Raw genomic sequence first — 14,795 nt, forward strand, 5'->3', positions numbered from 1 at the left:
CCTTGCTCTGCCTGTGTCATTGTGTGTGTGTGTGTGTGTGTGTGTGTGTGTGCGTGCGCGCTGAGGGTGTGAAACCAGAGCTGCATGAGTAATCCCTTCTTTTCTTCTAAAGCTGTTTGACCACATCGTTTCCTGCATCTCTGACTTCCTGGACTACATGGGCATCAAGGGCCCTAAAATGCCTCTGGGCTTCACATTTTCGTTTCCCTGCAAGCAGACGAGCTTAGATGCGGTGAGTCTCTTTTTTTCCAGGCCTCAGACGTCGGGCAGTGCTGACCGACTGTTGGCCGGTGTGGGTCAGCTCTTGAAGCCTCCTCCAGACTCTGTGTCACCCCTCGATTCTGGACAATTTAGCTGTCACAGAGGGTTGACCCAGCTCTTAGGCCACACCCTCCGAAACATCTTCAGACTCTTCTCTACTCTTCTTTTATTACTTAAAGCATGTGCCTCTTCTGGAAGCCTTCTGGGCCTCCAGGCAAAAAGAATCTCGCCCTCCTTAGTGTCTCCTGTTTCTTCTCATGTTGCCTGGTTATAGCACTTTTTACCCAGTTTTTAGTGCTCTTCTGTATCTTTCTTTTCTTCAATGTCATTTGATTCTTGAGCCAAGGACCTGTGTTCCCCACAGGCCCTAGCCCAGTGTGCCAGCAGAAAAGATGCTTCATAAATGTTTATTCAGTAAATGGAAGGACACAGGGTTCAAGGTCAGGGCTTGAGCACCTGCTGAGGACTGAGAACACTGGGCAGGCAGTTCCTGCCCTCAGGGAGCCCCCAGTCAGTGAAGCATCCCAGCCCTTAGACCAGCAGCTCCAGCGCCACGCTTAGGGGTCCTGGTGGGGCAGGGGGACAGTCCGTGTGGAAGGAGCTGACTGTTGAGAGTCATGCAGGCAGGCCCCATCCTGTTGTTGCGGGTGCCTGTGTTTTCCCAGGTAGGGGTATGGCCAGGGAGGAAGCTGTGGTGCTGGCATCACATGACATAGGTCTTAGGCCAGGGTTTGCAGCATATGATTGGCAGCAGTTGAGAGGCTGGGTAGGGCCACCTGCCTCTGGAAGCCAGTTAATCCAGTCACAGTGCTGACTCGGGGCTTTTTCCCTCTTAAAGGCTTTGAGATCTCAACAGGTGGATCCACGTAAACTTGTTTTGGGCAGTTTTTAAGGGTGATTTTTTAAAGGTCTGGTGGTTTTTAAAAGCAGTTCACTTGTACCGTCATCATAGTGAGTACATAGCTGGCAAGTATATAAACTCCAGTCAAGCCTAAAGTTGACTTTAGGTAGTAACAGAGTTACTGAAAGTTTGCATTTCTGCACTTCTGTTTTGGGCAAACTGTTCTTCAGGGGAACTAGTTGGTTATACCACGGGCAGCACCATTAACTCTCTATGCTTCAGTTCAGTTCAGTCGCTCAGTCGTGTCCATCTCTTCGTGACCCCATGAATCGCAGCACGCCAGGCCTCCCTGTCCATCACCATCTCCCGGAGTTCACCCAAACTCACGTCCATCGAGTCAGTGATGCCATCCAGCCATCTCATCCTTTGTTGTCCCCTTCTCCTCCTGCCCCCAATCCCTCCCAGCATCAGAGTCTTTTCCAATGAGTCAACTCTTCGCATGAGGTGGCCAAAGTACTGGAGTTTCAGCTTTAGCATCATTCTTTCCAAAGAACACCCAGGGCTGATCTCCTTTAGATTCTCCGTTTGTGAAGTGGCACTTATAAACCAGACCACTGTGAGAACGGTGAGAGGGGGCAGGCCTGGGAGGACTCTTCATATTCTACTCGTTTGTGCCTCAGATTTTCCAGCGTCATCTCGCTGTACTGTCTTAGCAGGTGTTTACTCTGGAAGGAGGGAGTGGCATTTTGTGTTCTGCCTGGAAGGATTAATGACACAAGACTCTGCGGTGCCCTTCTTGTTGCAGGGTATCTTAATCACCTGGACCAAAGGTTTTAAGGCAACCGACTGCGTGGGGCATGATGTAGCAACCTTACTGAGGGAGGCGATAAAAAGGAGAGAGGTAACTATTAAAAGGATGTTTTTAAAAATCTTTACTGCTTTTTTCAGGTTATGTTTTGATCTTTTGGCTGTACCACATAGCATGTGGAATCTTATTTCCCCAAGCAGGAATTGAACCCTTGGCCCTTGCATTGGAAGCTCGGAGTCTTAACCACTGAACTGCCAGTCTTAACCACTGAAGTGCTCCTTTCTTCAGATTATAAAAACTGTACTTGATTGGGAATTCTCTGGTGACCCAGTGGTTAGGACTCCACAGTTCCACTGCAGGGGGCACAGGTTTGATACCTGGTTGTGGAACTAAGATCCCACCAGCTACTCTGTACGACCAAAAAAAAAAAGGTTGTACTTGTATAGAATTCAGTCGATATAGAGGTATGCGACAAGAATACTAACATTCCCCGCAACCGATGGCAATAAAATATCAGAACAGTTTCATGTTACTAAGGGATAGTTTAAGGAATGTAAAGTCATGGCTCTCCTCTAGCTTGAAAAAGGGAAAAGCAGCTCCTGTCTATGCGGCACAGCCTGGCACTGTCACGGGGCACAGCCACCATCACAGCCCCCCTGCGACAGTGATGGAAGCAGGTGAGAAAGAAGCACTCCATCATCACAGCAGAACTTGGCTCACACTTGGAGATGGCCCTGCCTCCTGACTGCACCCAGTCCAGAGCCAAACCCCACTTCTTGGCACCCTCCCTAAAACCACCAGCACAGGCTCAAATCCCATTCTTGTGCTTTTTAACACATTCTGAGTCACCCCATGGGATGTGTTTGCCTGTGTTGCAGCCAACCAGCCAGGAAGCCCAGCTTTATCCACTGTGGGTGCGTGTCTATGGGTGTGGTCTTTGGCTGGAGGACATTGACAAAACGTAAAGTGAAAAATCAGCTCCTTAGTTAATGAGAGAATCAGTAAGAAGTTAAAGAAAAAAATCCATTCAAGTCTCTCTGGTTCAGAAGAGCAGATAAATACACAGGCAGTTAGGAAGGCTGAAATGAATAGGCACGAAGAGGAGCTGGTTGTTCCTGGAAGAATATGCTAGACAACAGTTAATGTTTCATTGAAAAGTAATCTGATGACTTATTTTGCCCATTTCACAAACTTTTAGTGTTATTCCAGTGTACTTTCCATGTGTATACAAATACACACACATTTTAAAAATGGGAGTCATTCCATATTTACTATATTACAGCTGCTTGGTTTTTTTTTTTTTTTTTTCCATTTAATATGAAACCAGGAGTCTTTCACATTACTACATAGAGGCCAACCTCACTCGCTTTCTTGGCTGCACAGGATTCCAGGGTTTGCCTGCGTAGGCCTTCCATAGCCCCCTTTGATCTGCATTCCAGTTGTTTCTCCTGGCTCTCCTGAGTCACGGAGAAAATACGCTTGTATGTGCCTTTGTGTACTTGCTTGCCTGGACAGATTCTGAGACGTGGATTTGGTATTTCTGTCACACCCTCTGAAGGCTATCGTTTTTACCTGCTGAGACGGAGAGCTGCGTGGCCATGATCCCTCGGCTTTTCTCCGTCCCACAGCGCCCTCTGGGCTGCCTCTCTGGTGCTCAGTGGCATCTTGGAAATGGGTAGAATGCATCCTTCTGAATTCAGGCTTCAGATGCACCTTTAATAGCAGATGTTTAGTGAAGGAGCATCTCGTTACCTTTCACAGGCTGGTAAGGAAACAGTTTCAGATGACGCACCAGTGGCTTTCTGACTGGCATGCAGCAGAATGAACCTGCAGACCTCAAGCCGGGCAGTGCGTGTCCTTCCCCTAAAGCTAAACTTGTCTCTTTCTTTCCAAAGGAATTTGACCTGGATGTGGTGGCTGTGGTCAACGACACGGTGGGCACCATGATGACCTGTGCTTATGAGGAGCCCACCTGCGAGGTTGGACTCATCGTAGGTGGGTGTCCTAGAAGGTCTTTTTCCGTGGCAGGGAAGGCTGGGTTTTCCTGTTTTGTGGGGCCCTGAGTCAGCATCTCAGTGCTCGATGGGAGACATCGTACATCTGTCAGCACTGTCCCTTTACACTGCCAGAGTTGCATTGTGGACTGAGGCTGCAGGGCTCTCCAGAGGTTTCCCCTCCTAACACCCACCCCAGGAGGCTGTGCACTGACCATGAGCAGATTGTCAGAAACTGAACTTTCCGGGAGTGAGGCTCCTGGTAGCTCTCATGGGCCCAGTGGACAGGGTGGGAGGGCCTGGAGCTGACCTACTCAGCAGGGCAACTCAAGAGGGCTTGTATGGAGGGACTTGGGCAGGTGTTGCAGGGCCAGGTCTGTGGCTGGGAAGGAAGCAGAGCCTGCCCTTTTGCTGACTGTAGAGAAGGGCCAGAGGGCAGTCTGGATGCCATTTGGCCTTCAGCAGCAGTGGCCCACCAGCTGCTGAAGAGAGAGGCATGTTACTGAGCCAACCTAGGTCTACTCGCCCAGTAAAGCCAATCTACTGACACTGGGATATGGTGAAGGGAAAACCACTTTTTTTTTTTGGATAGAAAAAGAGGTAGTTTATTAGCATAGGATAAAAGTACAGCATTTATTGTAAGGCACCATACAAGGAATCCAGGACAGTCAGTGCTCAAAAAGTCTGAACTCCCCAGTTGGTTTCAGCAAAGTCATTTTAAAGGGCTTCCCTGGTAGCTCAGACGGTAAAGAACCCACCTGCATTTCAGGAGACTGGGGTTTGATCTCTGGGTTGGGAAGATCCTCTGAAGGACAACCCACTCCAGGATTCTTGCCTGGAGAATCCCATGGACAGAGGAGCCTGGTGGGCTACAGTTCATGGGGTCCCAAAGAAGGCCAGGTGAGGGAGGGAGTCCCAGAATGTGATCATCTCATGCACAATTCTCTGACTGGTTGATGGTGAGACAGCAGGGTGGTGTCACAGGGGTTAACATTATCAGTCCTTAGGCTCCACCAGGCCTGTGGGCTGTGTGCCCAAGGTCAGCAAGAAGCTAGTATCTTCCATTTGGTGGGGGTTTTGGCATCTGTAAAACAACTCAGGAAATGTTCTTCGGATGTATTATCTAGGCACTTCAGAGAGGAGCTAAAGCAGACTGTGGGAGAAGGGTCTGTCCAGGGAAGGCCCCATAGGTTCCTGCTTGGTTATAGGCAGAAGGATTATCTTTTGGCTTTTCAGGCTTTTCCTTTATAATCCAAGTAGGGGTCTGGGCCTTCAGAGCACAAAATTCCAGAAGCATCTTGATTTAGGTTGCAAGAAAACCATTTGTTTAATTGATCCTGCTCCTAGTCTCAGGAATGCTAAGAAAATGCCTGGTTTCTTAGTCAACACCTGCAGACCTCCCTGGGCAGAGAGGGTTAGCACCCTGCTGCGTAGACCTGGGCGATTGGGAGAAGGCCCCAGCAGGCTGCCTTCCTGGTGCCAGGAAGACCTTTTCCTTTATTAATCCACTTTTGGCTTCAGTGGAGATTTAAAAGACTGAGGAGCAGCTCCAGGGGAAGGTTGGTTGAGGCCTGACTTTGGGGCGCTTTGTTTCTTTCTTTCTTTTGCAAAGCTTGCTTTCTCCTCCTGGTCCCTTCCCCTTTCTGCTTATGAATGGCCTTAGGTGTGAAATGCAAAGCTAGAGTGACTCAGCACTTTCTCTGCTTCCGGCCTGACTGAGTAAGACCCACAGATGTAGGGACAGGGGTGTGGGGGAGGTGTAGGAGGGGTTCTGCTGCCTTCAAAGTCACTCTTTGCCATCAGTTGATCTCAGCACAGAACTCGCCCAGCAAGTTTGCATATTTCATTTTTTTTTTTGTACCCCTTCCATTTCTGGGCCTCTTCTCTCAATTTTACACTCTAGGTGAAAGAGAACTGAGAAAGCAAAAGTAATCCAGTGATGTTAATCCAAAACTGGGCTGGCTTCTTGGTGGGCATTGAGCCCAAAGACACAGCCAAACCAAAGATCAGAAGGAGAACATTGGGGATCTTTCCCAAAGCAGTGTTGGGGAAGTTTTAAGCTAAGGGTACTTGCATATGCATGAAATACCTTGGGCTTGGTCGGAGGAGAATTCAGTATAGAGTTGGGGCAAAAGTTGACAGTCCAGGTTTAATTTGATTTAAGTCACAAGGGTCAGAAAGGTCAACATCATCATCCCTTCAGTCAGTTCAGTTGCTTAGTCGTGTCCGACTCTTTGCGACCCCTTGGACTGCAGCACACCAGGCTTCCCTGTCCTTCATTATCTCTCTCGGAGATTGCTCAAACTCATGTCTATCGAGTCAGGGATGCCATCCAGCCATCTCACGCTTTGCTGTCCCCTTCTCCTCCTGCCTTCAATCTTTCTCAGCATCAGGATCAGTTCTTTGCATGAGTCAGTTCTTTGCATCAAGTGGCCAAAGTACTGGAGCTTCAGCTTCAGCATCAGTCCCTCCAATGAATACTCAGGACTGATTTCCTTTAGGATTGACTGGTTTGATCTTCCTGCAGTCCCAGGGACTCTCAAAAGTCTTCTGCAACACCACAGTTCAAACGCATTAATTCTTTGGCGCTCAGCTTTCTTTATGATCCAATTCTCACATCCATACATGACGATCTGGCAGTTGAGTGCCTGAGCAGGGTTTAAAGTCTGCAAAACAGCTCAGGAAAGTGCTTCAGGCTAATCTTTAACATGAAACAGAACTAGGAATCTTTACAACTGATTTATTATTTTTGCTATTATTACTTCTCTTGCCTGATAATAGTTTATTCTTTTGTCCCTTAAGATCATTATTATTGAGATTTGTTGAAGAGCAAGAATTGTGGCCAAACTTAGATCACAAAATGCATTAGGCCAAAATGGCTTCACTAATGTCAAGAAAGTCATGCCTGTTTATCTTTCTCCAGGGACCCCCTACCCTATCTGCTTATAGTTATACAGTCAGAAGCATCTGCAAATTCTACTTAAGTTTCTTTAAAGGGCATAAAACAACCTGAGCCCACTTGTCTAGTTGGTAGGGGTGTCTTTGTGTCCCTTAATGATGTTGAAAATCCATCTACTGTGCATCCCACCCAGGGTGGGTCCATGGTGCTCTAGGGCCTTGTGAATCTCACGTGTGGTCCATGGACCAGCAACATCAGCATCATCTGAGAGCGTATTAGAAATGCAGGGTCTTGGGACTCACCCTTCACCTCCTGAATCAGGAAATCCATCTTAACAACTCCTCAGGGGATTCAGGTATATAGAAAAATATCTGTGTGAGGGACTCCTTGTTTGGTTGATTGGTTTTTAAATTTCCCGTCCATTCACCGAGACAAAGCCAACAACCACAAGTTTGATATCTGGCAATTAAAACTGTTATGAAAGTTTTAGAACACTTCCTCCCAACATCTGTACCTAAATCCTCCTGGATGAGAACAGCAAACAGTTTGGGTTCCAACCCTAGTCCTTAAGGGGCCACACTCCGAGTAGCCCTGTCCTGGGAGATCACGGATGGAAATCAGAGGCTCCTGACCCCCTGGAAGCCATTTGTCAGACTATGTGTATACAGTGTGTGGGTGCACCTGGGGAAATGGCCCTTTTCTCAGGAGTGTGTGTATGCTAAGTTGATTCAGTTGTGTCCGACTCTTTGCCAGGCTCCTCTGTTGGATTCTCCAGGCAAGAATACTGGAATGGGTTGCCATTTCCTCCTCCAGGAGATCTTCCTGACCCAGAGATCAAACCCATATCTTTGACGTCTCCTGCACTGACAGGAGGGTTCTTTACCACTAGTGCTACCAGTTCCCAGGCCAGGGATCGAACCCCGGCCCCCTGCATTGGGAGCACACAGTCTTAGCCCCTGGACCACCAGGGAAGCTCCTTTCTCAGGAGAATCATCAGAATTTCAGAGATCTGTGATACCAAAATGGTGAGGAACCATTGCTTTAGAAATGTACCCTGGACATGCTCAGGACGCTGTCCTTCGGTGAACTAACCACAGGCCTCATTGTAGAACACGCAGGAGAGTTTATTCAGGCAGAGTCCATGACCAAGTTTGATAAGATATATGGACATAAGTGGCTGGATAGTAGACAACACCTCCATGTATTAATAGTATTTTATATATGCATGCGTGCTAAGTCGCTTCAGTTGTGTCCTACTCTTTGCGACCCCATGGACTATTGCCTGCCAGGCTTCTCTGCCCAAGGAATTCTCCGGGCAAGAATGTTGGAGTGGATTGCCATGCCCTCCTCCAGGGGATCTTCCTGACTGATCTCCTGCTTTGGCACGCAGGCTCTTTACCCACTGGGAAGCCCATTTATATATATATATACACATATGTGTGTGTGTGTCTGTGTATCTGTGGCCAGTGTGTTGGGGGGGGTGGGGGAAGAGAGATGGAGAAATACCCTTTCAATCTGAATGCTGCATAAACCTCCACCACTTTTAAGATGCATCCCTTTGCTCTAACACCATCTTGTATTAAAGTAAGCATAGCCCTGCTTGGTGGAGAAGGCAATGGCACCCCACTCCAGTACTCTTGCCTGGAAAATCCCATGGACGGAGGAGCCTGGTGGGGTGCCATCTATGGGGTTGGACAGGGTAGGACACGACTGAAGCGACTTAGCAGCAGCAGCAGCAGCCCTGCTTGGACAGGTGAACATATGAGGCTCTTAGTATTGGTGCCTTTGTATAAAGTGAGTTAATCAAATGCTCTGGGCAGTTTTCACTCTAACTTTCCCATTATAGTTTGAGATTTTCCTGGAAGACATTGGGAAAGTGAATGTTCATCTCAGAAGCGTGCCCCAGTGGAGCGCCAGGCCTGGTTGCAATCCCCCTCCCCACTAAGGGCCATTCATTCCCCACTTTATGTATTTCAGGGACTGGCAGCAATGCCTGCTACATGGAGGAAATGAAAAACGTCGAGACGCTAGAAGGAAACCAGGGACAAATGTGTATCAACATGGAGTGGGGTGCCTTTGGGGACAACGGGTGTCTGGATGATATCAGAACAATCTATGACAAACTGGTGGATGAGTTTTCTCTAAACTCTGGGAAGCAAAGGTAATTCCACCTGGTAGAGGAGACAGGATGGTGGCGGGTGGGTGGGGGGCGGGGGTGCAGGGTACGTGGCTGTGTTTCTGCCTGTGTTTGTTTATTTTTTGGCCGAGTCATGTAGCGTGTGGGATCTTAGTTCTCTGACTAGGGATTGAACCTGGGCCCCTTGCATTGAAAGCATGGAGTCCTACCTAACCACTGGACTGCCAGGGAAGTCCCCTGCCTGTTACAGTGAAAGAAGTTTCTAGTGGGAGGGGGCTTTGCACAGAGCTTGGAGACTGTGGTCCCTCAGGTTAACTCCTAACCTTTTCTTTTGGCCCAAGGAGAACAGAGAACTTAGGGGTAGCAGTAGCACATGGTACAAGATGGCCCAGGTTGATGTTCTGTCCAGGTGCCTCCTCTGGGTACAGGGTGGCAGTGGTCACACCAGTCCTCTCAGTGACCATGTTTATTCTGGAACATTCTGGTCTTGCTGTTGCTCTATGTTTCCTCCCCATAGACTAATAGAAACCTCTTGGTCAGCAGGCTGCTCCCTTGTTTAGTGGAAGCAGAACACCCTTGACTTGCAGCTGTTAATGGGCAAGGGAAGTTAGGATGTTGCCAGGGCGGGTGGGGATGGGAGTGGGGGCTCCAGGTCAGGGCTGAGGCTGAGGCCCGCCTCCCTTTAGCCTTCCCACAGCAGACCTCTAGCGCCTAGTGGCTATTGGAGCTTTGCAACTTGGGTTTCAGGGACCCTCCCCAAGATGCCAGTGTCCCCCTTCCCAGCAAAGAGACAAATGATCTCTTGTCTCAGGCTCCCAGGTATCAGGCCATCCTCTGCCACAGCCAAGATGGGGTGGTCAAGTCACGTCCCCAGGAACAGAACAAAGAGCTGGGGTAGTACCTCTCAAACATAAGTGATTCTCCAGCTAATCTCAAGATTTATGTCTTTTCCAAATACCACCTATGCTGCATGTTTTTCTTTAAATCAGCTTGTATTCTTGAGTTTAATGAGGGAGGAAAAACCAGTATTATTACCATAAAATGGATATAGTGAAGAAGAGCATTATTTCAGTCCTACCTACTGTGCCCACCAGCGCTCTACAGGAAGACCCTCTTTGTTAAGAGAGAGATGTGTAGGGGTTGGAAGGGGTTAGAGCCATATTAGCACCAAACTGTTCCACACCAAGGAGATGTCTCCTTGGTGAAATGAGAAAGACTAGGTGAGAATTGAGGATAGTTGTGCTATTTCTTGTGTTTTTTTTTTTTTTCCTGTGGAGCACCCCAGATCTTCTGGAGTATACAGATTCCAGGAGAGTCTTCCCAGCTTAGGGACACTGAGACATGGGGTGTGTGCATGGAAGCAATTAAATCTCTTGTCATTTCCTGAGGCCCTTGAGCATGGAGAGGGCAGGAATTAAAAGCCCCAAGAACAGGTGGCCCCCAGGGGTGTGGTGGCTGCCTGGGTCCTCCAGCCCGTGTGGCTTTGTCACTCTGTGGGTGCTTGACAAGCACCCTGGGTTGTGGCAAAACCTTCGGAAAATCTAGTGGAAACATTCCCCGTGTTCTTATCCCTTTAAGCTGCTTGCTAGTTCTGCAGTTAGGTATTGAGCGCTTGACCGAGAGCAGCCCTATGTTGTGCTAGGCCCTGGGACACAAAACTGAGCAAGGTACTCACACTCTGTCCCCTCGAGGCTTTCACTGCAGGGATGCTGAGAGGGCGAGGACCCCTGTGTGTTGGGAAGAACGGAGGGTGCCTGGAAGCTGAGCAGGCAGGTGGGGAGGACAGACCCCTTGGAGCAGTGATGGTTGAACTGAGAGCTAGGAGCTTGAGTGGGATTTCACCAGGCAGAGGCAGGGAGTCGGGTGAGGAAGAGGATGATCCAGCGATGAAACAGCGCCGATGGTAGATACCGCATCTGATCCTGGGAGGGTTGGGGATTCCTCAGTCCTTCCCGGTCTTGCACTTTGCCTCTGCCAGGGAGCACAGGGCTGGGTACACGGGGTGGTGATGCCCGTGAGCCACAGGAAGGCGCCCATGGTTACTCGAGACCAGAGGCCTCCTAGAGATGCCCAGCCTCCCTCCTCTCATTCCAGGTATGAGAAGATGATCAGCGGTATGTACCTGGGTGAGATTGTCCGCAACATCTTGATCGACTTCGCCAAGAGGGGCTTCCTCTTCCGGGGGCAGATCTCTGAGCCGCTGAAGACCCGGGGCCTCTTTCAGACCAAGTATCTCTCTCAGATCGAGAGGTGAGCGGGCAGGGCCTTCAAGTCACAGGTGGGCCTGGCCAGGGGGCTGTGATGGGGGTGGTATGCAATCTAGGGGACATTCTGGCCGTTTGTGAGCGTTTTCTTCTTCTCTGGAGTAGTATACCCTGAGCAGTTGCATGTTGAAGTTCCATAATTTTACTGTAAATCATTCCCTTTTATTCATTCTATATGTTAGGGCGTTATATTGATTTGTTTGAAATCGTCCTGTGTGTAATAGGTTACATTTCAGGATAGGAAAGGTGCATCGCAGATATTTGAATTGAAGGAGCATCGAGTCCAAAAGAGCCAAGCGCCACTGGTCTGACCTCACCCTCTTCTCCGAAAGGCAGCTGCGGACTCAGGGCTCACCACCCACAGTGTCCCAGCGAGCTGCTTCTGTCTTCCTCCTGTTTTTCTCAGATGGAGTGAACATTTCATCTCTACCATCGCCATCTTGCACAGTGAACTGTGGGAGAAAGTAGGAAAGTGCTCAGCAAAAGCGCTTGTGCAGAAGCCTCCTACATTTTAGGATGGTCATGATAGCGGCACTGGGCCAGGGCCTGCTCCTCACTGTCCCCCAAGCCTGGGTCTGTAACCTGCAGGTGAAACTCCTTGCCCCCCAGAACCCATGCAGTAAAGTGCTCGCTGCTGTAGACAGCAGCCCCGAGGCCCCGACCTTGGAGGTCTTGAGCATCCAGAGTGGTGGCATTTCACAGTCTCAGGGGAGGGAGGGGCCATGATAGGGAACCAAGTTTCCCACTTCCTTCTCTCTTCGTTCTCAGTTCACCCATGAGCCAGGGTGTGGAAAATAGCAGCCAGAAAAGAAGGAGAAGAAAGTATCAGTGAATATTTCTTGTTAATACTTTTTTATCATGGTCAAGTGAAAAAGTCTGACTTTTCACTGTCGAGTCTGACTCTTTGTGACCCCGTGGACTTCTTTACGACTTTCATCTGTCCATGGCATTCTCCAGGCCAGAATAGTGGAGTGGGTAGCTGTTCCCTTCTCCAGGGGATCTTCCCAACCCAGGGATCAAACCCAGGTCTCCTGCATTGCAGGCGGATTCTTTACCAGCTGAGCCACAAGGGAAGCCCTTTTTACTGTGGTAGATACACATAGTGTTAACTTTATCATTGTGACCATTTTGGAAGTAGACAGTTCAGCGGCATTAAATACATTCACTTTGTTGTTCGACCATCTGCACCATCCATCTCCAGAACTTTTTCATCTTCCCAAACTGAAATTCCGTACCCATTAAATACTAACTCTCCATATCCCCCCTCCCCCAGCCCCTGGCAACCACTGTTCTACCTTCTGTGTCTATGACTTTGACTTCTCTAGTGACTTCATGTAAGTGGAATCATACAGCCTCTGTCCTTTCACATCTGGCTTACCGCACTTAGCATAGTATCATTAAGGTTCATCCATTTGTAGCAGAATTTCCTTTTTTAAGGCTGAATATGAGTAATTCCTTGTATGGTATACACCACATTTTGCTTATCCATTCATCCATCCATGGACACTTGGGTTGCTTCCACTTTTTGGCTGTTGTGCATAATGCTGCTATGAACATGAGCGTGCAAATACATGATCACATCCCGGCTTTCGATTCTTTTGGTTATATACTCAGAAGTGGAATTGATGGATCACATAATTATTTTATTTACTTGGAGGAACTGCTATACTCTTCCACAGAGGCTGTACCATTTTACATCCCACCAACAGTATATACAAGGGCTCCAACTTTATATCCTCGCCAACACTATTTACTTTCTGTTTTTATTTTTCTTTTAATAAGAGCCATCCTGATGGGTGTGAAGTGCTGGGGAAGGTCTTTTCAAGTGTCATATCAAAGGGAGAAATAATAAAGAGAAAATTGCAAATTTTAGCCTCATGGTTTCTGTAAGTTAAAAACAATATCAATCATTAAGCTTAAAAGACAGAACAGCAAACCAAAGAAAGAAAACATCTGCATTCTATATGACAAGATATGGCATGGTGGGTGAGAGCTTTGGTAGTTCTGGTCCTGAGACCTGCTCTACGTCACTGGCTGTGAGCTCTGGGTGAGTTACTCAATCTCCTCCAGCCTCAATTGCCACATCTTTAAAATGGGAACAGTCAAATGTGGATCAGTTGGCTGTTAGGAAGAGGAATGAAGTGATGTATGTAAACACCTGTCACATAGTGAGTCCTCAAAAAAGGCTCACTGCTCTTGTCACTGTTGTCGTCATCGTCACTGTTTCATTGTCAACTCTTTCAATTTCATGAAGAGACAAATATCCCAGGAGACCAAGAGTCAACTTTCAGAAAGGCACTTGCCTTCTGGGTCAAAAGCCCTTTGACCCAGAAATGTATCCTAAAGGAAAAATCTGAGTTGCACACAAAGACTTATAAACAGGAATGTCATCAGAGTGTAGCAAAAAATTTCAAGTTAAATTTCTCTAAATAAATTATGGTCATTCCCAGAATGAACTACTATGGCAGCCTTTTTCAATCCTGGTCTTGGATAAGGAGGTAGGAACTCCCTCAGATATATGAAGTAAGAAAAAAGCAAGAAAGAAAACCATATATAAAGGGCAAGCCCACAATATTATTATCAACTATGTGAAAGTGAAAGTCACTCATCATGTCTGACCTTTTGTGACCCCATGGACTGTCCAGTCCATGGAATTCTCCAGGCCAGAATGCTGGAGTGGGTAGCCTTTCCCTTCACCAGGGGATCTTCCCAATCCAGGGATTGAACCCAGGTTTCCTGCATTGTGGGTGGATTCTTTACCAGCTGAGCCACAAGGGAAGCCCATTTATCAACTATACTCCAGTAAAAATAAAAATTTAAACATAAATAAATGACAAGCCTATTTATATACAGAACAAATGCAGTTTAATGATATTCCAGAAAAACAGATTGGAAGGAAATATATTTAAACCTTAATAGTATTTTCCCCCAGTGTTGGGGCTGTAGAGTTTCAATTTTCCAATTTTTCTAGAGTTGCCAGTTTTTCTACAACTTAACTTGTAATACTTGGAGGGTCATTAAAAAAAATATTATTTTGAAGGGAAGAGAAAGCCCCATAACCCTTTTCGTGGATAAGCTCAGTTTTTGGGGGCTGGCCCCTGCTGCTCTCCAGCGGGTTCCTTTTCATCCGGCCTCCTGACTTTCGTCCCCCACAGCGACCGATTAGCGCTGCTGCAGGTCCGGGCCATCCTCCAGCAGCTGGGCCTGAACAGCACGTGCGACGACAGTATCCTCGTGAAGACCGTGTGTGGGGTGGTGTCCAAGAGGGCGGCGCAGCTGTGTGGCGCAGGCATGGCTGCTGTGGTGGATAAGATCCGCGAAAACAGGGGGCTGGACCGCCTCAACGTGACTGTGGGCGTGGACGGGACGCTCTACAAGCTTCATCCGCAGTGAGTGGGGCTTCCATTGGTGGCGGGCGCGTGGGCGAAGCCCCTTTTGGTTCCGGGACACCAGGATGTGATTTCCCGCCCTCCAGTAAAACTCCTCACCAGGAACACAGCCGGCCTGCAGGCTGTGCGGTCGGAGCGGGGCTTGTTTGGCATGAGGAGGCGGGTGCAGGGCGGAGAAGTGGCTTCACTTGGCCAGTTCACC

General features: G+C 48.3%; 1 protein-coding gene across 2 annotated transcripts in view; it reads left to right on the forward strand.

The window, feature by feature from the left end:
- The window catches only part of HK1 (hexokinase 1), a 73,892-nt gene that overhangs the window by 56,818 nt on the left and 2,279 nt on the right, over positions 1 to 14,795 (forward strand). For both annotated transcript variants that reach the window (XM_027530891.1, XM_027530890.1), the window contains exons 12-17: positions 113 to 232; positions 1,908 to 2,003; positions 3,806 to 3,905; positions 8,781 to 8,964; positions 11,035 to 11,190; positions 14,360 to 14,593. In XM_027530891.1, the coding sequence (XP_027386692.1) occupies positions 113 to 232; positions 1,908 to 2,003; positions 3,806 to 3,905; positions 8,781 to 8,964; positions 11,035 to 11,190; positions 14,360 to 14,593 (890 nt within the window). The remainder of the gene's footprint in view (positions 1 to 112; positions 233 to 1,907; positions 2,004 to 3,805; positions 3,906 to 8,780; positions 8,965 to 11,034; positions 11,191 to 14,359; positions 14,594 to 14,795) is intronic.

This window comes from Bos indicus x Bos taurus, chromosome 28 (genome assembly GCF_003369695.1).
Source record: "Bos indicus x Bos taurus breed Angus x Brahman F1 hybrid chromosome 28, Bos_hybrid_MaternalHap_v2.0, whole genome shotgun sequence".
NCBI classification, from domain to species: Eukaryota; Metazoa; Chordata; class Mammalia; order Artiodactyla; family Bovidae; genus Bos; species Bos indicus x Bos taurus.